The following is a 24,998-nucleotide window of genomic DNA, read 5'->3' on the forward strand; positions in this document are numbered from 1 at the left end:
AGACGCCGGTATAGTTAAATGCGGCGGGGGAGTTGGCGCTGGGGGCAGGCGGGCCCCCTGCCTCACAGGGGCCCCATAGCAGCTGCGTGATGTGCCGCTAGCTGGGGGCCCCTGGGGGAGCGAGGACCTAGGCAGCTGCCTGCCCCTAACGCCGGCCCTGCCTGCAGGGGCCCCCTGGAGCCTCCGGGCCCCTGTGCAGTTGCACAGGTTGAACAGGCGGTATGTCCGCCCATGCCTCTGTCTCTCTGTCACCAATCTACAAAAATATGGGGAAAAAAATCCCCAAAAATGCTTTTCTATGTAAAAATCTAAAAAAATTAAATATTATACACAGAACAAGTTACACATATTTAAAGACATGCACCCGTAAAGGGAATTTCTCAGTAGTTTTTTTTGTAATGTGAGAGCAGCATAATAAAGAGCTAGAAACCCTGATTCCAGGGATGTGCAACATCAAAAAGTTAATTTATTTCAGTTCTTCAATACAAAAAGTTAAACTCATATATTATGTAGAGTCATTACAAACAGAGTGATGTATTTCATGTGTTTATTTCTGTTAATGTTGATGATTATGGCTTACAGCCAATGAAAACCCAAAAGTCATTATCTCAGTAAATTAGAATAATTAACAAAAAAAACACCTGCAAAGGCGTTTAAAAAGGTCCCTTAGGGTATGTGTCCACGTTCAGGATTGCATCAGGATTTGGTCAGGATTTTTCATCAGTATTTGTAAGCCAAAACCAGGAGTGGAACAATTAGAGGAAAAGTATAATAGAAACATATGCACCACTTCTGCATTTATCACCCACTCCTGGTTTTGGCTTACAAATACTGATGAAAAATCCTGACCAAATCCTGATGCAATCCTGAACGTGGACACATACCCTTAGTCTGTTTCAGTAGCTCCACAATCATGGGGAAGACTGCTGACTTGAAAGATGTCCAGAAGGCAGTCATTGACACTCCACAAGGAGGGTAAGCCAATAAAGGTCATTGCCATAGAAGCTAATGTTCACAGAGTGCTGAATCCAAGCATAATAATGGAAAGTTGAGTGGAAGGAAAAAGTGTGGTAGAAAAAGGTGCACAGCATTGAAAGGATTGTTCAGAAAAGGCCATTTAAAAAATTGTGGGAGATTCACAAGGAGTGGACTGCTGCTGGAGTCATTGCTTCAAGAGCCGCCACACACAGACGTATCCAGGACATGGGCTACAAGTGTCACATTCCTTGTGTCAAGCCACTCATGAACAATAGACAATGCCAGAAGCCTCTTACCTGGGCCAAGGAGAAGAAGAACTGGACTGTTGTCAGTGGTCCAAGGTGTTGTTTTCAGATCAAAGTAAATTTTGCATTTCATTTGGAAATCAAGGTCCCTGAATCTGGAGGAAGAGTGGAGAGGCCACAATCCAAGCTGCTGGAGGTTTAGTGTGAAGTTTTCACAATCAGTGATGGTTTGGGGAGCCATGTCATCTGCTGGTGTAGGTCCACTGTGTTTTATCAAGACCAAAGTCAGCGCATCCATCTATGAGGACATTTTAGAGCACTTTGGAGATGGAAATGTCATTCTCCAGCAGGACTTGGCACCTGTCCACACTGCCAAAAATACCAATATACCTGGTTTATAAGCAACAGTATCACTGTGCTTGATTGGTCAGCAAACTCGCCTGACCTTAACCCCATAGAGAATCTATGGAGTATTGTAAAGAGGAAGATGAGACACCAGACCCAACAATGCAGATGAGCTGAAGGCTGCTATCAAAGCAACCTGGGCTTCCATAACACCTCAGCAGTGCCACAGGCTGATCACCTCCATGCCACGACGCATTGATGCAGTAATTGATGCAAAAGGAGCCCCGACAAAGTATTGAGTGCATTTACTGATGACATATTTCAGTAGTTCAACAAGAAGTTTCCCAAGATAAATATCAAAAATAACAGGTCCAAATTCAAAAAGCATTATGAACACAAAAAAACCCCAATAGGTGTAATTAAAGTAACAGGGGAATCAAAGAATATGTTCAACCATAAAATCAATTTTATTAATAGAAATTAACACTTAAATATCTGAGCATATTATCACTACCAAAGCAGGAAAGTTAGGGGATCATAAGAGAAAGTATAAAAAGGGGTAAAAATATATAATATAAATAAGTGTATGCAAAGCATAAGGCTCTGCCAAAATTGCACAAGTGAAATTGATGTAAACAGAGGTAAGTTACAAAGGGTTAAAAGATGTGAAAAAGGCAGAGCAACAATAGGGAAAAGTATAAAGTGAAAAGTATGGTCCCCAATAACACAGATAAAAATAGGTCTAAATGTGTCAACATACCATATGGCCATATAATGGAGAAAATAATTTTGTAGAAAGCTAATAATATCAATTATCAATTCATTAAATCAAATGATAAAATCCGTAACCTGATTGTCCACAAGCATCTATCATAATTAAATCAAGTCCATAAAGAGGTTCACAATCCCGGCTGTTCAACAGTCTATCAAGGCTCCATAATGTCTCATAGAAAAAAATAATAAAGAATTCACAGTCTAGCCAGAGACCATTTCTAGAGTTCATATATTCTGCAACAGATCCATGGAGTACAATAGCAGAGAAAAACAAGCTTGTTTGTAGGAAGACTTTCCTCCCCCAATTCTCCATCTCTTTATAGGATGAAAAATGTTCACAAAGTAGAAATCATCACATACATGGATATAGAAAGGTGGATTAAAATCCGGCCTTCATGGCTGTATACTGCAGAGCAAACAAATATGAGTTAAAATCAATAAAAAAAACACAAACCCACCTCCCAAAAGATGCCTCCATATTTCTAAAAATGAACCAAACCCCAGATTTTCATTAAGCCTGGTCGGTACCCAATCTAAAAGTCTACTTGCTCTCAACATAAGCAAGAGTTTTCTTGAGATCATCACTTCTCGGTCCCAAAAGAACTCTGAGAAGACTTGAATCCCTATGATGGAATTGTTGAAAATATCTTAGTAGGGTTTTAAATTGTTCAAGATCATCCTGTCCTAGATTTGTCCATGTCTCTTACATGTTCCTTGATACATACGTGAAGTTCTCTAGCAAGGAGACCAATGTAGATTTTCCCACCTGGACATCGGGCGTGATAGATCACCCATTAAATGGTGTCTGATGTCATATGTCTAATTTAATGACATTCCCCTGAAGGTAGCCCTCTCAGGTGTGTTCATAGTTGACAATAATTGTGTCCTGTCCTGTTTATGAGACTAGGACACCTGCTGATTGTGCTATGTCTTCACATGTCTGTGTGGATGTGACGTCATAAGTCGTCTGCACCACAAATAATATGGGAGTGAGCGGTGACATCTTACTCCTTTAATCCCCATTCTCCTGATGATGCCTGAGAGCGGGCGAAACATGTTGGGGGATTAATGTTTATAGATTTAGGGCGACAGGACCTGCATTACAATAACGGTGACAATCCGCCAGTATATAACTAATCTCTGACTGCAGCAGTAAATGGTACGGTGTATTCACTGCCTGTGACTGTGACACAATAGCACAAAGAAGCCGTAATAACGGGGTCATTTTCATTTATGGGGGGTTTAATTGTTTTCTTTGTGTTACATGTAAATAAAGCGATATTATAAAGAGGAAGAAGATGATTTCGGTGACCCCAGAGATGAGCAGCAGTGACCCGTCCTTCCCATGGGTTGTGGTGGGATTACTGTAAATCACATGTGATGGGTTATTGGGAACGGTACAACCTGTATTATATATAGCACTGATGGCTTTATTATATACTTCCCCAATATCACCATACTCCTGGTAAGAGGTAATAATTGGTAGAAAGTGTTGGTTATACAGAGAATATAAAAGCTCAGGAAGAGTTTACAGCTCCGTGTATTCTGTCCATGAGGTGCAGTAGAGCCGGCTGGGTGGCACTGGGGTAATAGGTGCGCACCACTTTGGTGGAATAGACTCTTGGGAGAAATGATAAAGGGAAATGGGACAGCGAGGAAAAATGTGATAAGAAACATAGAAAAACTAATAAAAATATTAACTTTACAATACAAAAATAATGTAAGTTATAAAATGGAACGATGATGAAACACATAGAGGGATTAATAATCTAATAAATAAACCACTGGAAGTCGCCATGAAGTTCTCTGCCATTCCTCTGGACTCTAAACTGTCACCCATGATGCCCACATCACAGTGTATAGGGCAGAGCAGGGCCAGGAGCCGCTGCCTGGCAGGAGCCACCTGAGGGTTCCGTCACCTCTGAACTCTGGTCACCTGCACACGACCAACTGCCGTTTACTTTCAACTGTCGGCTGAAGTGATTGGACCGAGGTCTACAGGCGGGAAGAGATTACGGAGAATGGCGACTACTGGACGAGGAGAAGAGAGCGAGAAGAGGAGCGAGGAGAAGAGGCGCGAGGAGAAGAGGAAGAGGGAAGAGGACAGCGTGACCGGATTACAGAAGAAAAGGAGACGAGACAACAGCGGATTGGAGGAGCCAACACCTGGATGCAGCGGAGACCCTGGATCATCCGGCCCCTATGCTAGGCTTAACATCAGCCGCTTCAACATCCACCAGGTCCTAGGTAGAGGCACCTTTGGCAAAGTAAGGCCTACATATTTGTTATTTGAAATCTGAGATTTTTCATATATCCCCATGTATTGTTCTCTGTTATCAGCCATGTCTTGCTTTGTTATTGCTCATTGTAGTGTCCTTCTGTGAGATGAGGTATAAGACATCACCATAGTTAGGGCTAGTGCTGCTATAACCTGGTATTCTTCTATACTGGAGGGTTCATCTCAGGGGTCACAGCTGTAGAGGGCAGGGGACATTATTTTTTTCTCCTATCAGGCTGCCATATTGTACTTACATTTGTCTCTGTGTTTTTACTAAATCTAGATAATCAATGATATTTGGACCATACTAATGCCAACCCAATGCCTCTACTAATGCTTACTCTGTTTATTTCCATATGGTATAGAAAAGTAGTAGACAAAAAAAGCGCAAATAGGGTCTTATCCTCAGGATTGCTTCTAATCAATTATGAGAGAACTGCTCACCTGGTGGTACACAGTAAAGGCGTGTAGTTTGTCAGCTGCTGCAGATCCACAGGTCGGCGCTGCGACCTCTTAGAGACGTTATAATAGATAGATAAATGTGGATAAAATCCGCGCTGCTGTGACAAATAATGGATCCAGATAACAAAGATATCTTTGTGTGGAAACTTCCTGAAGAAGAAGCCATGAGCTTCGAAACGCGTTGAATAAACCACCCAAACACCTTATAACTATATCTGGATCCATTATTTGTCACAGCAGCGCGGATTTTATCCACATTTATCTATCTATTATAATATTTCCATATGGTAACAGAGGAAAACCCTTTAAAAAGTCATCGTCATTTTAATTTTTATTTCATAAATCACTAGCAAACATGAAAATAAGCAGCTTTGTAATAATTCTAATCAGATAAATCTTCTTTCTCCACCAAGACTGATTTTTCATATTCTATATTCTCAATTTCTGGGTAAACTCTGTATTTAGTGAAGACAGATTGTTACATTACTGAGAGGAGATGACAGTTGGTGCTGATAATATTCTATGTAGTGGAGAGGAGGGGCTAAATGCAAAACTCCTCCCTCCTCCTCCCCCTCCCTTCTGCATAGAATATTATCAGCACCAACTGTCATCTCCCCTCAGTAATGTAACAATCTGTCTTCACTAAATACAGAGTTTACCCAGGTACATAGAATTTTGAAAATAAAAAATCAGTCCTGGCGGAGAAAGAAGCCAATTTGGCTGATAAAATGTATTACAAAGTTAAATATTTTCATGTGTATTATTGTTTTATGAACTAAATATTAAAATGACGAATATTTATTAAGACCTCTCCATAGCCCATCCATGGAGCAGGCAGTGCATTGTTCTGATAGATAGATCTGTGTTGTGAACTCTGTGTTCAAGCTCCCTCTTGTGGTCACTGGTGGTATGGTGTGACTTTTGCTTTGGGCTCCCCCTGGTGGCTTTGTCTGTTATCCTGCTGGTCTCTGGCTATCAGCTGGTTCGTTATCCTCTGGGAGGTTCCTATATAGCTCTGTTTTACTTTCACTTGCTGCCGGCTGTCGATGTAATCAGTGCTACTCAGATTCCTTCTGACTACCTTGCTCCCAGTCCATCCAGGACAAGCTAAGTTTTGTTTGCTCATTTTTTGATCAGCAGTGTTTATCTTGTTTTCTGTTCCAGCTTGCTAAAATGTAATTCCCTCGCTTGCTGGTTGCTCTAGTGGGCTGAGTTTCTCCCCACACACCGTTAGTTGGTGTGTGGGTTCTTGAAATCTCAGGATGGATATTTTGTAAAAGTTTTTTATTGATCGCATAGACCCCTGCTCTATTTTCTGCTTTCTAGTACTAGTGGGCCTCTTTTGCTGAATCTGATTTCATCCCTATGTATGTGCCTTCTTCTTACTTCACCGTTAATATTTGTTGGGGGCTTCTATATCTTTGGGGATTATTTCTCTGGAGGCAAGCGAGGTCCTTCTTTCTCTTTAGGGGTAGCGAGTTCCTCAGGCTGGCTCGAGACGTCTAGGAATTATTTAGGCACATTCACCGGCTACCTCTAGTTGTGTTGGATAGGTTCAGATTTGCGATCAGTCCAGTTACCATCTCCCTAGAGCTCGTCCTTTGTTTAATCACTTGCTGGTCTATTTGTGATCCTCAGCCTCTAGGGATCATAACAGTACAGCCGGCCCACAAAGTGTTAATTGCATGGCAGAAGCAGGAGAAAAGAAGCCTTGAAAAATTTTTTTTTTTTTTCTTGTTGCCGTGTGTCTAGCTGCTGTGCTAGCTTCTCACCTCCTCATAGGGACTGTGATTGTGCTATAAATTTGATTCCTGGTAGTAAGTTTCCTAAGGGACGACTTTTCAATTTATCTGTGCCGGAGCATGCTGCCATGCGGAGTTATATAAAGGAGTCATTGGAGAAGGGACATATTCGCCCGTCCTCTTCCCCTCTTGGTGCGGGATTCTTTTTTGTGGCTAAGAAGGATGGTTCCCTGAGACCTTGTATTGATTATCGCCTTTTGAATAAAATCACGGTCAAATTTCAGTATCCTTTGCCATTGTTAACTGATTTGTTTGCTCGCATTAGGGGGTCTAGTTGGTTCACCAAGATAGATCTTCGTGGTGCGTATAACCTTGTGCGTATAAAACAGGGTGATGAATGGAAAACTGCATTTAATACGCCTGAAGGCCATTTTGAGTACCTGGTGATGCCTTTTGGACTTTCTAATGCTCCTTCAGTCTTTCAGTCCTTTATGCACGACATCTTCCGTGAATATCTGGATAAGTTTATGATTGTGTATCTGGATGATATTCTGGTTTTTTCGGATGATTGGGAGTCTCATGTTAGGCAGGTCAGGATGGTCTTTCAGGTCCTGCGTGACAATGCTTTATTTGTGAAGGGCTCAAAATGTCTTTTTGGAGTCCAGAAGATTTCTTTTTTGGGTTTCATTTTTTCTCCTTCTACTATTGAGATGGACCCAGTCAAGGTTCAGGCTATTCATGACTGGACGCAGCCTACATCTGTTAAGAGTCTTCAGAAGTTCTTGGGTTTTGCTAATTTTTACCGTCGCTTCATAGCTAATTTTTCTGGCGTTGTTAAGCCTTTGACGGATTTGACCAAGAAAGGTTCTGATGTGACTAATTGGTCCTCTGCGGCTGTGGAGGCCTTTCGGGAGCTGAAGCGCCGGTTTTCTTCGGCTCCGGTCTTATGTCAGCCAGATGTCTCACTTCCCTTCCAGGTGGAGGTTGATGCTTCCGAGATTGGAGCGGGGGCTGTTTTGTCGCAGAGAAGCTCCGATGACTCTGTGATGAAGCCATGTGCTTTCTTTTCAAGAAAGTTTTCACCTGCCGAGCGGAATTATGATGTCGGTAATCGGGAGTTGTTGGCTATGAAGTGGGCATTTGAGGAGTGGCGACATTGGCTCGAGGGAGCTAAGCATCGTGTGGTGGTCTTGACTGATCACAAGAATTTGATTTATCTCGAGTCGGCCAAGCGGCTGAATCCCAGACAGGCTCGTTGGTCGTTGTTTTTCTCTCGTTTTGATTTCGTGGTTTCATACCTGCCTGGTTCGAAGAATGTGAAGGCTGATGCTCTTTCTAGGAGTTTTGTGCCTGACTCTCCTGGAGATTCTGAGCCGGCTGGTATTCTTAGAGAAGGGGTGATTTTGTCTGCCATCTCCCCAGATTTGCGACGTGTGCTGCAAGAGTTTCAGGCGGATAGACCTGATCGCTGTCCACCGGAGAGACTGTTTGTCCCGGATAGATGGACCAACAGAGTCATCTCCGAGGTTCATTCTTCGGTGTTGGCGGGCCATCCTGGAATATTTGGTACCAGAGACTTGGTGGCCAGGTCTTTTTGGTGGCCTTCCTTGTCGCGGGATGTGCGTTCCTTTGTGCAGTCTTGTGGAATTTGTGCTCAGGCTAAGCCTTGCTGTTCTCGAGCCAGTGGTTTGCTGTTACCTTTGCCTGTCCCGAAGAGGCCTTGGACGCACATTTCCATGGATTTTATTTCAGATCTCCCTGTCTCTCAGAGAATGTCTGTCATCTGGGTGGTGTGTGATCGTTTTTCTAAGATGATCCATTTGGTGCCCTTGCCTAAGTTGCCTGTTGTGAATTCTGTTTTTGGGCTCCCTCTGGCGGTTACTGGTGGTACTGGTTGACTGGTGTCTTGTTTTTTCCAGTGCACCTGTTTCCATTAGGAAATTGGGAGTCTCCTATTTAGTCTGGCTTCCCAGTCATTGCAGTGCCGGCAATCAATGTTATCAGAGCACCTTGTTGCTTGCTTCCTGCTCCAAGTCTGCAAGTCAGCTAAGTTGAATCTTTGGCTTTTGTGTTTGTTTTGTCCAGCATGCATTTTCATATCTCGTGCGGCTGGAAGCTCTAGTGATCTGGAATTGCTACTCCGTTGTCATGAGTTGACAACGGAGTTAAGGTAATTCCAGGATGGCTGTTCAGGGTTTTGAGGTGACCGCGAAGTCCTCTTTGGTATATTCCGCTATCTAGTCAGAGGGCCTCGCTTTGCTGAATCTATATTCATACTGCGTTTGTGTTTTCCTCTTACCTAACCGTTATTATATGTGGGGGGCTACTATAACCTTTGGGGTTTCCCTGGAGGCAAGTCAGGTCTGTGTATTCCTCTATTAGGGGTAGTTAGTTCTCCGGCTGGCGCGAGGTGTCTAGAGACAACGTAGGCACACCCCCTGGCTATTTTTAGTTGCGTGTTAGGTTCAGTGTTATGGTTCTCAATGGCAAGAGAACATAGCCCATCAAACATAAGTACTAGCTCTTGGAAGGATGGAAACTAAACTGACCATGAACTAAACCTGCCGCACAACTAACAGTAGCCGGGTAGCGTTGCCTACGTTTTTTATCCCTAGACGCCCAGCGCCGGCCGGAGGACTAACTAATCCTGGCAGAGGAAAATATAGTCCTGGCTCACCTCTAGAGAAATTTCCCCGATAGGCAGACAGAGGCCCCCACATATATTGGCGATGATTTTAGATGAAATGACAAACGTAGTATGAAAATAGGTTTAGCAAAATTGAGGTCCGCTTACTAGATAGCAGGAAGACAGAAAGGGCACTTTCATGGTCAGCTGAAAACCCTATCAAAATACCATCCTGAAATTACTTTAAGACTCTAGTATTAACTCATAACATCAGAGTGGCAATTTCAGATCACAAGAGCTTTCCAGACACAGAAACAAAACTACAGCTGTGAACTGGAACAAAATGCAAAAACAAACGAGGACTAAAGTCCAACTTAGCTGGGAGTTGTCTAGCAGCAGGAACATGCACAGAAAGGCTTCTGATTACAATGTTGACCGGCATGGAAGTGACAGAGGAGCAAGGTTAAATAGCGACTCCCACATCCTGATGGAAACAGGTGAACAGAGGGGATGATGCACACCAGTTCAATTCCACCAGTGGCCACCGGGGGAGCCCAAAATCCAATTTCACAACAGTACCCCCCCCTCAAGGAGGGGGCACCGAACCCTCACCAGAACCACCAGGGCGATCAGGATGAGCCCTATGAAAGGCACGGACCAGATCGGAGGCATGAACATCAGAGGCAGTCACCCAAGAATTATCCTCCTGACCATATCCCTTCCATTTGACCAGATACTGGAGTTTCCGTCTGGAAACACGGGAGTCCAAGATTTTTTCCACAACGTACTCCAACTCGCCCTCAACCAACACCGGAGCAGGAGGCTCAACGGAAGGCACAACCGGTACCTCATACCTGCGCAACAATGACCGATGAAAAACATTATGAATAGAAAAAGATGCAGGGAGGTCCAAACGGAAGGACACAGGGTTAAGAATCTCCAATATCTTGTACGGGCCGATGAACCGAGGCTTAAACTTAGGAGAAGAAACCCTCATAGGGACAAAACGAGAAGACAACCACACCAAGTCCCCAACACAAAGCCGAGGACCAACCTGACGCCGGCGGTTGGCAAAAAGCTGAGTCTTCTCCTGGGACAACTTCAAATTGTCCACTACCTGCCCCCAAATCTGATGCAACCTCTCCACCACAGCATCCACTCCAGGATAATCCGAAGATTCCACCTGACCAGAAGAAAATCGAGGATGAAACCCCGAATTACAGAAAAAAGGAGACACCAAGGTGGCAGAGCTGGCCCGATTATTGAGGGCAAACTCCGCTAAAGGCAAAAAAGCAACCCAATCATCCTGATCTGCAGACACAAAACACCTCAAATATGTCTCCAAGGTCTGATTCATCCGCTCGGTCTGGCCATTAGTCTGAGGATGGAAAGCAGATGAGAAAGACAAATCTATGCCCATCCTAGCACAGAATGCTCGCCAAAATCTAGACACGAATTGGGTTCCTCTGTCAGAAACGATATTCTCCGGAATACCATGCAAACGGACCACATTTTGAAAAAACAGAGGAACCAACTCGGAAGAAGAAGGCAACTTAGGCAGGGGAACCAAATGGACCATCTTAGAGAAACGGTCACACACCACCCAGATGACAGACATCTTCTGAGAAACAGGAAGATCCGAAATAAAATCCATCGAGATGTGCGTCCAGGGCCTCTTCGGGATAGGCAAGGGCAACAACAATCCACTAGCCCGAGAACAACAAGGCTTGGCCCGAGCACAAACGTCACAAGACTGCACAAAGCCTCGCACATCTCGAGACAGGGAAGGCCACCAGAAGGACCTTGCCACCAAATCCCTGGTACCAAAGATTCCAGGATGACCTGTCAACGCAGAAGAATGAACCTCAGAAATGACTTTACTGGTCCAATCATCAGGAACAAACAGTCTACCAGGTGGGCAACGATCAGGTCTATCCGCCTGAAACTCCTGCAAGGCCCGCCGCAGGTCTGGAGAAACGGCAGACAATATCACTCCATCCTTAAGGATACCTGTAGGTTCAGAGTTACCAGGGGAGTCAGGCTCAAAACTCCTAGAAAGGGCATCCGCCTTAACATTCTTAGAACCCGGCAGGTAGGACACCACAAAATTAAACCGAGAGAAAAACAACGACCAGCGCGCCTGTCTAGGATTCAGGCGTCTGGCGGACTCAAAATAAATTAGATTTTTGTGGTCAGTCAATACCACCACCTGATGTCTAGCCCCCTCAAGCCAATGACGCCACTCCTCAAAAGCCCACTTCATGGCCAAAAGCTCCCGATTCCCAACATCATAATTCCGCTCGGCGGGCGAAAATTTACGCGAGAAAAAGGCACAAGGTCTCATCACGGAACAATCGGAACTTCTCTGCGACAAAACTGCCCCAGCTCCGATTTCAGAAGCGTCGACCTCAACCTGAAAAGGAAGAGCAACATCAGGCTGACGCAACACAGGGGCGGAAGAAAAGCGGCGCTTAAGCTCCCGAAAGGCCTCCACAGCAGCAGGGGACCAATCAGCAACATCAGCACCCTTCTTAGTCAGATCAGTCAATGGTTTAACAACATCAGAAAAACCAGCAATAAATCGACGATAAAAGTTAGCAAAGCCCAAAAATTTCTGAAGACTCTTAAGAGAAGAGGGTTGCGTCCAATCACAAATAGCCTGAACCTTGACAGGATCCATCTCGATGGAAGAGGGGGAAAAAATATATCCCAAAAAGGAAATCTTTTGAACCCCAAAAACGCACTTAGAACCCTTCACACACAAGGAATTAGACCGCAAAACCTGAAAAACCCTCCTGACCTGCTGGACATGAGAGTCCCAGTCATCCGAAAAAATCAAAATATCATCCAGATACACAATCAAAAATTTATCCAAATAATCACGGAAAATGTCATGCATAAAGGACTGAAAGACTGAAGGGGCATTTGAAAGACCAAAAGGCATCACCAAATACTCAAAGTGGCCCTCGGGCGTATTAAATGCGGTCTTCCACTCATCCCCCTGCTTAATTCGCACCAAATTATACGCCCCACAGAGATCTATCTTAGAGAACCACTTGGCCCCCTCTATGCGAGCAAACAAATCAGTCAGCAGTGGCAACGGATATTGATATTTAACCGTGATTTTATTCAAAAGCCGATAATCAATACACGGTCTCAAAGAGCCATCTTTCTTAGCCACAAAGAAAAAAACGGCTCCTAAGGGAGATGACGAAGGACGAATATGTCCCTTTTCCAAGGACTCCTTTATATATTCTCGCATAGCAGCATGTTCAGGCACAGACAGATTAAATAAACGACCCTTAGGGTATTTACTACCCGGAATCAAATCTATGGCACAATCGCACTCCCGGTGCGGAGGTAATGAACCAAGCTTAGGTTCTTCAAAAACGTCACGATATTCAGTCAAGAATTCAGGAATCTCAGAGGGAATAGATGATGAAATGGAAACCACAGGTACGTCCCCATGCGTCCCCTTACAACCCCAGCTTAACACAGACATAGCTTTCCAGTCAAGGACTGGGTTATGAGATTGCAGCCATGGCAATCCAAGCACCAACACATCATGTAGGTTATACAGCACAAGAAAGCGAATAATCTCCTGATGATCCGGATTTATCCGCATAGTTACTTGTGTCCAGTATTGTGGTTTATTACTAGCCAATGGGGTGGAGTCAATCCCCTTCAGGGGTATAGGAGTTTCAAGAGGCTCCAAATCATACCCACAGCGTTTGGCAAAGGACCAATCCATAAGACTCAAAGCGGCGCCAGAGTCGACATAGGCATCCGCGGTAATAGATGATAAAGAACAAATCAGGGTTACAGATAGAATAAACTTAGACTGCAAAGCGCCAATTGAAACAGACCTATCAAGCTTCTTAGTACGCTTAGAGCATGCTGATATAACATGAGTTGAATCACCGCAATAGAAGCACAACCCATTTTTTCGTCTTAAATTCTGCCGTTCACTTCTGGACAGAATTCTATCACATTGCATATTCTCTGGCGTCTTCTCAGTAGACACCGCCAAATGGTGCACAGGTTTGCGCTCCCGCAGACGCCTATCGATCTGGATAGCCATTGTCATGGACTCATTCAGACCCGCAGGCACAGGGAACCCCACCATAACATCCTTAATGGCATCAGAGAGACCCTCTCTGAAATTCGCCGCCAGGGCGCACTCATTCCACTGAGTAAGCACAGCCCATTTACGGAATTTCTGGCAGTATATTTCAGCTTCGTCTTGCCCCTGAGATAGGGACATCAAGGCCTTTTCCGCCTGAAGCTCTAACTGAGGTTCCTCATAAAGCAACCCCAAGGCCAGAAAAAACGCATCCACATTGAGCAACGCAGGATCCCCTGGAGCCAATGCAAAAGCCCAATCCTGAGGGTCGCCCCGGAGCAAGGAAATCACAATCCTGACCTGCTGAGCAGGATCTCCAGCAGAGCGAGATTTCAGGGACAAAAACAACTTGCAATTATTTTTGAAATTTTGAAAGCAAGATCTATTCCCCGAGAAAAATTCAGGCAAAGGAATTCTAGGTTCAGATATAGGAACATGAACAACAAAATCTTGTAAATTTTGAACTTTCGTGGTGAGATTATTCAAACCTGCAGCTAAACTCTGAATATCCATTTTAAACAGGTGAACACAGAGCCATTCCAGGATTAGAAGGAGAGAGAGAGAGAGAAAGGCTGCAATATAGGCAGACTTGCAAGAGATTCAATTACAAGCACACTCAGAACTGAAGGGAAGGGGGAAAAAAAAAAAAATCTTCAGCAGACTTCTCTTTTCTCTCCTTTCTCTGTCAATTAATTTAACCCTTTTTGGGCCGGTCAAACTGTTATGGTTCTCAATGGCAAGAGAACATAGCCCAGCAAACATAAGTACTAGCTCTTGGAAGGATGGAAACTAAACTGACCATGAACTAAACCTGCCGCACAACTAACAGTAGCCGGGTAGCGTTGCCTACGTTTTTTATCCCTAGACGCCCAGCGCCGGCCGGAGGACTAACTAATCCTGGCAGAGGAAAATATAGTCCTGGCTCACCTCTAGAGAAATTTCCCCGATAGGCAGACAGAGGCCCCCACATATATTGGCGGTGATTTTAGATGAAATGACAAACGTAGTATGAAAATAGGTTTAGCAAAATTGAGGTCCGCTTACTAGATAGCAGGAAGACAGAAAGGGCACTTTCATGGTCAGCTGAAAACCCTATCAAAATACCATCCTGAAATTACTTTAAGACTCTAGTATTAACTCATAACATCAGAGTGGCAATTTCAGATCACAAGAGCTTTCCAGACACAGAAACGAAACTACAGCTGTGAACTGGAACAAAATGCAAAAACAAACGAGGACTAAAGTCCAACTTAGCTGGGAGTTGTCTAGCAGCAGGAACATGCACAGAAAGGCTTCTGATTACAATGTTGACCGGCATGGAAGTGACAGAGGAGCAAGGTTAAATAGCGACTCCCACATCCTGATGGAAACAGGTGAACAGAGGGGATGATGCACACCAGTTCAATTCCACCAGTGGCCACCGGGGGAGCCCAAAATCCAATTTCACAACAGTTCAGTATCGCATCCTTCCTAGAGCTTGTCCGTTTTTTGCCTAAGTCCCTGCCATTGGGAATCATGACAGTATTGCCGGCCTAATGTATTAAGAGTATTGGCTGAAGAAAGAGAGTAAAAAGAAGTTTCTGACACTTTTTTTTTTTTGCTCAGAAGTTCTCCTAGCCATAATTGCAGTCTGCTGTTTTGTTTTTTTTTCTCTCCTCTTAACCCCTGAATGGCTCAGATCTCTGCTGTTGAAAAATGGATATCCAGAGTTTAGCTTCAAACCTAAATGCTCTCGCTTCTAAGGTTCAAAATATCCAAGACTATGTTATGCATGCTCCTGTGTCTGAACCCAAGATCCCTATACCTGAGTTCTTTTCTGGAGATAGATCTCGTTTTTTGAATTTTAAGCACAATTGTAAATTGTATCTTTCTCTGAGATCTCGCTCCGCTGGAGATTCCGCTCAGCAGGTTAAAATTGTTATTTCCTTGTTGCGGGGTGACCCCCAGAATTGGGCATTTGCATTGGCACCAGGGGATCCTGCGCTGCTCAGTGTGGATGCGTTTTTTCTGGCACTGGGGTTGCTCTATGAGGAACCTAATTTGGAGATTCAGGCTGAAAAGGCCTTAATAGCCCTCTCTCAAGGGCATGATGAAGCTGAAATATATTGTCAAAAATTTCGAAAATGGTCTGTGCTTACTCAGTGGAATGAGTGCGCCCTGGCGGCGAATTTCAGAGAAGGTCTCTCTGACGCCGTTAAAGATGTCATGGTGGGGTTTCCTACGCCCACAGGTCTGAATGAATCCATGACTATGGCTATTCAGATTGATCGGCGTTTACGGGAGCGCAAACCTGTGCACCATTTGGCGGTGTCTTCTGAGCAGGCACCAGAAATTATGCAATGTGATAGAATTCTGTCCAGAGGTGAACGGCAGAATTATAGGCGCAAAAATGGGTTGTGCTTCTAAAGTGGTGATTCTGCTCATGTTATATCAGCATGCTCTAAATGCACAAAAAAGGTTGATAAGTCTTTTTCAATTGGCACCTTACAATCTAAGTTTATTTTGTCTGTAACTTTGATTTGTTCATTGTCATCTATCACTGTGGATGCCTATGTGGATTCTGGCGCTTCCTTGAGTCTTATGGATTGGTCCTTTGCCAGACGTTGTGGGTTTAGCCTAGAGCCTTTGGAAGTTCCTATCCCTCTGAAGGGTATCGACTCCACACCTTTGGCTAGGAATAAACCACAATTCTGGACACAAGTGACTATGTGTATGACTCCTGACCATCGGGAGGTGATTCGCTTCCTTGTGTTGCATAACTTGCATGATGTCTTAGTGCTTGGATTGCCATGGTTGCAAACTCATAATCCAGTCCTCGACTGGAAAACAATGTCTGTGTTAAGCTGGGGATGTTGGGGGGCTCATGGGGAAGTACCTTTGGTTTCCATTGCTTCATCTACTCCCTCTGAAATTCCGGCATTTTTGTCTGATTTTTGTGATGTTTTTGAGGAGCCTAAACTTGGTTCTCTTCCCCCTCACCGGGATTGTGATTGCGCTATAGAATTGATTCCTGGCAGCAAGTTTCCCAAGGGTCGTTTGTTCAATCTGTCTGTGCCTGAGCATGCTGCTATGCGAGAGTATATTAAGGAGTCCTTGGAAAAGGGACATATCCATCCATCCTCATCCCCTTTAGGAGCAGGTTTTTTTTTCGTGGGTAAAAAAGATGGCTCCCTGAGGCCCTGTATTGATTATCGCTTGTTGAATAAGATTACAGTCAAATATCAGTATCCTTTGCCACTATTGACTGATTTATTTGCTCGTATTAAAGGGGCAAAGTGGTTCTCTAAGGTTGATCTTCGGGGTGCGTATAATTTGGTGCGGATTAAGCAGGGAGATGAGTGGAAAACTGCATTTAATACGCCCGAGGGCCATTTTGAGTATTTGGTAATGCCTTTTGGTCTTTCTAATGCTCCTTCAGTCTTTCAGTCCTTTATGCACGATATTTTCCGTAAATACCTGGATAAATTTATGATTGTGTATTTGGATGATATTTTGATTTTTTCGGATGACTGGGAGTCGCATGTTCAACAGGTTAGGAAGGTTTTTCAGGTTTTGCGGTCCAATTCTTTGTTTGTAAAGGGTTCAAAGTGCATTTTTGGGGTTCAGAAGATCTCCTTTTTGGGGTATATTTTTTCCCCTTCTTCTGTTGAGATGGATCCTGTCAAGGTTCGGGCTATTTGTGATTGGACGCAGCCTACTTCCCTGAAGAGTCTTCAGAAGTTCTTGGGCTTTGCTAATTTCTATCGTCGATTTATAACTGGGTTTTCAAGTGTGGTTAGACCTCTGACTGATTTGACTAAGAAGGGTGCTGATGTTGCCAATTGGTCCTCTGCGGTTGTGGAGGCCTTCGGGAGCTTAAGCGCCGCCTTTCTTCTGCCCCTGTGTTGCGTCAGCCTGATGTTTCGCTCCCTTTTCAGGTTGAGGTTGATGCTTCCGAGATTGGAGCAGGGGCGGTTTTGTCGCAGAAAGGTCCCGATTGCTCAGTGATGAGACCATGTGCATTCTTCTCTCGAAAACTTTCGCCCGCCGAGCGAAATTATGATGTCGGTAATCGGGAGCTCTTGGCTATGAAGTGGGCATTTGAGGAGTGGCGTCATTGGCTTGAGGGTGCTAGACATCAGGTGGTGGTCTTGACTGATCACAAGAATCTGATTTACCTTGAGTCTGCCAGGCGTCTGAATCCTAGACAGGCGCGCTGGTCTTTGTTTTTCTCCCGGTTTAATTTTGTGGTTTCATACTTGCCGGGCTCGAAAAATGTGAAGGCAGATGCTCTTTCTAGGAGTTTTGAGCCTGACTCCTCTGGTGATTCTGAGCCTACGGGTATCCTTAAGGATGGAGTGATTTTGTCTGCTGTCTCCCCAGACTTGCGGCGTGCTTTGCAGGAGTTTCAGACTGATAGGCCTGATCGTTGTCCGCCTGGGAGATTGTTCGTTCCAGATGAGTGGACCAGTAGAGTCATCTCAGAGGTTCATTCTTCTGTGTTGGCAGGCCACCCTGGAATTTTTGGTACCAGAGATTTGGTGGCCAGATCCTTCTGGTGGCCTTCCTTGTCTCGGGATGTGCGTACCTTTGTGCAGTCTTGTGATGTTTGTGCTCGGGCCAAGCCTTGCTGTTCTCGGGCTAGTGGATTGTTGTTGTCCTTGCCTATTCCGAAGAGGCCGTGGACACACATCTCTATGGACTTTATCTCGGATCTCCCAGTTTCTCAGAAAATGTCTGTCATTTGGGTGGTGTGTGACCGTTTTTCTAAGATGGTTCATTTGGTACCCTTGCCCAAATTGCCTTCTTCATCGGAGTTGGTTCCTTTGTTTTTTCAGAATGTGGTTCGTTTACATGGTATCCCGGAAAACATCGTTTCTGACAGGGGATCTCAATTTGTGTCCAGGTTCTGGCGAGCGTTCTGTGCCAGGATGGGCATTGATTTGTCTTTTTCGTTTGCGTTCCATCCCCAGACTAATGGCCAGACGGAGCGAACTAATCAGACCTTGGAGACTTATTTGAGGTGTTTTGTGTCTGCTGATCAGGATGATTGGGTCGCCTTTTTGCCGTTGGCAGAGTTTGCCCTCAATAATCGGGCCAGTTCTGCCACTCTGGTTTCTCCTTTCTTTTGCAATTCAGGGTTTCACCCTCGTTTTTCATCTGGCCAGGTGGAATCTTCGGATTGTCCTGGAGTGGACACTGTGGTGGATAGACTGCACCAGATTTGGAGTCATGTGGTGGACAATTTGAAGCTGTCTCAGGAGAAGACTCAGCAGTTTGCTAATCGTCATCGTCGTGTGGGTCATCATCTCCGTGTTGGGGACTTGGTGTGGTTGTCTTCTCGTTTTGTCCCTATGAAGGTCTCCTCTCCTAAGTTTAAGCCTCGGTTTATAGATCCTTATAGGATTTTGGAGATTCTTAATCCTGTATCTTTTCGTTTGGATCTACCAGCATCTTTCACCATTCATAATGTCTTCCATCGGTCGTTGTTGCGGAGGTACCGGTTGTTCCTTCTGTTGAGCCTCCTGCTCCTGTGCTGGTGGAGGGTGAATTGGAGTATGTTGTGGAGAAGATTTTGGACTCTCGCATTTCCAGACGGAGACTTCAGTATTTGGTTAAATGGAAGGGATACGGTCAGGAGGATAATTCTTGGGTGACTGCCTCTGATGTTCATGCTTCGGATTTGGTTCGCGCCTTTCATAGGGCGCATCCAGATCGCCCTGGTGGTTCTCATGAGGGTTCGGTGCCCCCTCCTTAAGGGGGGGGTACTGTTGTGAATTCTGTTTTTGGGCTCCCTCTGGTGGTTACTGGTGGTACTGGTTGACTGGTGTCTTGTTTTTTCCAGTGCACCTGTTTCCATTAGGAAATTGGGAGTCTCCTATTTAGTCTGGCTTCCCAGTCATTGCAGTGCCGGCAATCAATGTTATCAGAGCACCTTGTTGCTTGCTTCCTGCTCCAAGTCTGCAAGTCAGCTAAGTTGAATCTTTGGCTTTTGTGTTTGTTTTGTCCAGCATGCATTTTCATATCTCGTGCGGCTGGAAGCTCTAGTGATCTGGAATTGCTACTCCGTTGTCATGAGTTGACAACGGAGTTAAGGTAATTCCAGGATGGTGGTTCAGGGTTTTGAGGTGACCGCGAAGTCCTCTTTGGTATATTCCGCTATCTAGTCAGAGGGCCTCGCTTTGCTGAATCTATATTCATACTGCGTTTGTGTTTTCCTCTTACCTAACCGTTATTATATGTGGGGGGCTACTATAACCTTTGGGGTTTCCCTGGAGGCAAGTCAGGTCTGTGTATTCCTCTATTAGGGGTAGTTAGTTCTCCAGCTGGCGCGAGGTGTCTAGAGACAACGTAGGCACACCCCCTGGCTATTTTTAGTTGCGTGTTAGGTTCAGTATCGCGGTTACCTAAGATACCATCCTTCCTAGAGCTTGTCCGTTTTTTGCCTAAGTCCCTGCCATTGGGAATCATGACAGTTGCCTTCCTCCTCCGAGTTGGTTCCACTGTTTTTTCAAAATGTGGTTCGTTTGCACGGGATTCCTGAGAACATTGTTTCTGACAGAGGATCCCAGTTTGTGTCTAGATTTTGGCGGACCTTTTGTGCTAAATTGGGCATTGATTTGTCTTTTTCGTCGGCCTTTCATCCTCAGACGAATGGCCAAACCGAGCGAACTAATCAGACCTTGGAGACTTATTTAAGATGTTTTGTTTCTGCTGATCAGGACGACTGGGTCACTTTTTTGCCGTTGGCTGAGTTTGCCCTTAACAATCGGGCTAGTTCTGCTACTTTGGTTTCTCCTTTCTTTTGTAATTCGGGGTTTCATCCTCGTTTTTCCTCGGGTCAGGTGGAGCCTTCTGACTGTCCTGGAGTGGATGTTGTGGTTGATAGGTTGTATCAGATTTGGAATCATGTGGTGGAAAATTTGAAGCTGTCTCAGGAGAAGGCTCAGCTCTTTGCCAACCGCCGTCGCTGTGTGGGTTCCCGACTTCGCGTTGGGGACTTGGTGTGGTTGTCTTCTCGCTTCGTTCCTATGAAGGTCTCCTCTCCTAAGTTCAAGCCTCGGTTTATCGGTCCTTATAAGATTCTGGAAGTCCTTGGCCCTGTGTCATTTCGTCTGGACCTCCCAGCATCATTTGCTATTCATAATGTGTTCCATCGCTCGTTGTTGCGGAGGTATGTGGTGCCTGTGGTTCCTCCGGTTGAGCCTCCTGCCCCGGTGCTGGTTGAGGGAGAATTGGAATACGTGGTGGAGAAGATCTTGGATTCTCGTATTTCTAGACGGAGGCTCCAGTATTTGGTTAAATGGAAGGGCTATGGTCAGGAGGATAATTCTTGAGTTGTCGCCTCTGATGTTCATGCAGCCGATTTGGTTCGTACCTTCCATGTGGCTCATCCTGATCGCCCTGGTGGTTTTCATGAGGGTTCGGTGACCCCTCCTCAAGGGGGGGGTACTGTTGTGAACTCTGTGTTCAGGCTCCCTCTTGTGGTCACTGGTGGTATGGTGTGACTTTTGCTTTGGGCTCCCCCTGGTGGCTTTGTCTGTTATCCTGCTGGTCTCTGGCTATCAGCTGGTTCGTTATCCTCTGGGAGGTTCCTATATAGCTCTGTTTTACTTTCACTTGTTGCCGGCTGTCGATGTAATCAGTGCTACTCAGATTCCTTCTGACTACCTTGCTCCCAGTCCATCCAGGACAAGCTAAGTTTTGTTTGCTCATTTTTTGATCAGCAGTGTTTATCTTGTTTTCTGTTCCAGCTTGCTAAAATGTAATTCCCTCGCTTGCTGGTTGCTCTAGTGGGCTGAGTTTCTCCCCACACACCGTTAGTTGATGTGTGGGTTCTTGAAATCTCAGGATGGATATTTTGTAAGGGTTTTTTATTGATCGCATAGACCCCTGCTCTATTTTCTGCTTTCTAGTACTAGTGGGCCTCTTTTGCTGAATCTGATTTCATCCCTATGTATGTGCCTTCTTCTTACTTCACCGTTAATATTTGTTGGGGGCTTCTATATCTTTGGGGATTATTTCTCTGGAGGCAAGCGAGGTCCTTCTTTCTCTTTAGGGGTAGCTAGTTCCTCAGGCTGGCTCGAGACGTCTAGGAATTATTTAGGCACGTTCACCGGCTACCTCTAGTTGTGTTGGATAGGTTCAGATTTGCGATCAGTCCAGTTACCATCTCCCTAGAGCTCGTCCTTTGTTTAATCACTTGCTGGTCTATTTGTGATCCTCAGCCTCTAGGGATCATAACAGATCTGCTCCTCTATATGGTCCTGGTCACTAGCAGACTGAGCGATCACTCAGTTTTTTCATGCGCCTTGTGGACTATAAAATCCAGATCCTTCCACCCCTGCAGACACCTTCTAAGTATTCTCCATTTGTGTTTTTCAGGTGGTCCTGGCATCTGTCCCCGGCAGTAACATCAGCGTGGCCGTCAAAATGATCACCAAAAGGGACAACGAGGACACCATCTTGAGAGAGCGGCGGATACTCCTGGCGGCCAGACACTGCCCATTCCTGTGCCAGCTCTATGCCGCACACCAGTCTCAGCACAGGGCATATTTCATCATGGAGTACCTGTCCGGTGGCAGCGTGGAGGATTTGATCAAGATGTGCGGCTGCCTAAACATCGGCAATGTGAGGTGAGAAAGCAGAGAATGTACCTAAAAGAGAACTAAGAGAAAGGGAAAAAACCTGAGGTCGGGGTGCAGCTAGGGGAGCACTGGCAGGGCATATATTTAGGGTGCTGGAAGCAGGAGGTGGGGTGCCATGGTATTTGGGGATTGCCAGAGAAGGATTTCATGACATTGATTCTGCACTCTGTTCTCTCCATCAGATTCTACACAGCAGAGATGGTAAGTGGCCTTCAGTTCCTCCACGGACACAACATCGTCCACCGGTAAGCAGAACTTTCCTCCTTCTCTCTGTCCCCTTTACAAGCTGTAGATATGGCCCCCGGCTTCCCTGGTGTCCTGCCGCCTATTCTGCCGTATTTTGTAGTGACCCATTTTCCATCTCTTGTATCACTAGACAGATTTCTTATTTTGTTTTCTTCTTTCATTGCAGTGACATAAAGCCGGATAACATCATGTTGGATGCAGATGGCCACATCCGTATCATCGACCTTGGGCTTGCCCAAGATGGCGTCTCCTCCTCCAAAAACATCTCTGGAGTGACGGGCACTTTCCATTACATGGCCCCTTAGGTGCATCGTAGAAAACGGTATGGCACAGCAGTGGACTGGTGGAGCCTGGGAATTGTGGTGTCCAGGATGGCAGCAGGGCGATATCCATTTTACAACGGCCCCATCAAGCAAATGGCTTTCAAATCCATCATCAGCGAGAAGCCAAAATTTCCAACTTGGCTTGATGCTGACGTGAAACATCTCATCAAGAAGCTGCTGCGCAAAGACCCTCAGACACGCCTGGGTGTGAGCGGGAACATCAGAGAGCATCCATTCTTTACCACCATCGGCTGGGAGGATCTGGAGGAAAGGAGAGTAGAGCCACCATTTACACCATTCAGGCCAGTTCTGGAGAACCACCATCTGCAGTGGCCGGAGCACACAGTCCTTCACCCCGTGGCTGGATTTACGTACGTGTCACCAAGCTGGACCCGGTAAGTATCTCCTCCTCTGGGGATAACACTCATCAGGTGCTGTTCTCTCATTGTGGTAATCATCATCATCGATCTTACCTTTTTTCACTTTTTCTGACAGTGACTTTATGTTTCTATTTTTCTTAGGTGGATGAAAAGATCTGGACTGTGAAAGAATTCACGACCATCTGGTGAGTGACCGATGTACACACAGGACACCTATTATGTCAGTACATTGTATCTGATGTTATATAGCAGAATAGTTCATTATAAAGACCATTCCCCTAATATAACATAAGATCCGGTAGATAGATTTCCTGTGTTCCTCTTATGTCTTGCAGGATGAGCCCGTGCCAACTGCCCAGAACTTCATGCCTCCTGACCCGTGCCTCACGTCTCTGCTGCTGTACGTCACCTCGGCTGCCCTTCAACATCATCTCTCTCTATACCATCTTCATGCCGGACCACTGCCATTGCTGCCCCAGACGCTTGACCTCCTGGGCTGGCATCTAACATCCCTCCAGCACGAAGATCTTCTACCCCAGGAGCGGCCTGTGCTAAGTTTCCATCTGGTGAGTTCAGGAACAATAGTCGCACCTTTCAGTCCTGGGGCCGCTGAGCAGCAGCATGTAAGGAGCGGCCATTATCCCTGAACTCACCTTAGCACAGGCCTGGTAAGTATCGCACCCATCACACATCACCCACACTACATGGTCACTGCAGGTCCCCACACTACATCATCAGTACAGGCACACACATAGCACACAGTACATATCAGCACATAGATGTAGGACATAGATCGGCTTCTGATCCTGAGATTTAATCTGATCGCCATAATATGAGGACAATTGGCCCATTCCTCATAGGGGGTTTTCGCCTTCCTCTGGATCTACACGGCCTTAAATAGGTTTAGTATAATAGATTAATAAGTAGAATCACACACTAGTAGCACAAAAAGAGTTATAATAAAATAAAATGTTCTTACTTTAAAAGAAAACATAAATAATAATTAGTCCAAGTAAAGAAACATATATATTATTTTACATGACAGGTATATTACACAGGTTAGGTACATTACACAGGTTAGGTATCAGCCTTTGATCTTGGGATTCATTCTGATCGCCATATTTGGGGTCAGGAAGGAATTTTTCCCCCTGATAATTGGCCGATTCCTCACAGGGGGTTTTCGCCTTCCTCTGGATCAACACGGCCGATACATACATTTAGTGTCATAGGTTAATAAGTAAGTGCACACTTTTAGAGCATAAAAAAGATACAAAATAAAATATTATTAGTTGAAAAAATGTTTCCTAACCAAATATAGACATAAATTAGTCCAAACACGCTACCAGATTAGTAGGAAAAAAATAATACAACACATTTTTTTACTTTAATCTCATCGGTTCATTATCAGCCCTTGAATCTGGGATTTATTCTGACCGCCATACTTTATTTGGGGTCAGGAAGGAATTTTCCCCCCTGATATGAGGATAATTGGCCGATTCCTCACAGAGGGTTTTCGCCTTCCTCTGGACCAACACGGCCCATAGATAGGTTTAGTAAAATAGAATAAATAAGTAGCTTCTTATGTTTATAATAAAAAATATATAATTTATGTAAAATAATAATATAATATTTTGGATTTACAATCATATAGTCGACACAAATATAAACGTAAATTAGCAGAAAAATAGAAATTACTTTTGTATTTTTATATAATAAACATTTATATAATAATAATATAATAATAATTTTAAATAATATATATTTTTTACATTAAACTTACGTATACACATTAGCTATGAGCCCTTGATCCTGGGATTCATTCTGATCGCCATATTTGGGGTCAGGAAGG

The 24,998-nt window shown here is 44.8% G+C and overlaps 1 protein-coding gene across 1 annotated transcript in view; it reads left to right on the top strand.

Moving 5' to 3' along the window:
- Positions 1-23,395, top strand: part of LOC143809355 (protein kinase C epsilon type-like) — a 57,056-nt gene extending 33,661 nt beyond the window's left edge. The window contains exons 2-4 of the mRNA XM_077292443.1: positions 21,938-22,188; positions 22,383-22,445; positions 22,613-23,395. Of these exons, the coding sequence (XP_077148558.1) occupies positions 21,938-22,188; positions 22,383-22,445; positions 22,613-22,751 (453 nt within the window). The 3' untranslated portion in view covers positions 22,752-23,395. The remainder of the gene's footprint in view (positions 1-21,937; positions 22,189-22,382; positions 22,446-22,612) is intronic.
- The last annotated feature ends 1,603 nt before the right edge of the window (positions 23,396-24,998 follow it).

Source organism: Ranitomeya variabilis, chromosome 2 (assembly GCF_051348905.1).
Source record: "Ranitomeya variabilis isolate aRanVar5 chromosome 2, aRanVar5.hap1, whole genome shotgun sequence".
NCBI classification, from domain to species: domain Eukaryota; kingdom Metazoa; phylum Chordata; class Amphibia; order Anura; family Dendrobatidae; genus Ranitomeya; species Ranitomeya variabilis.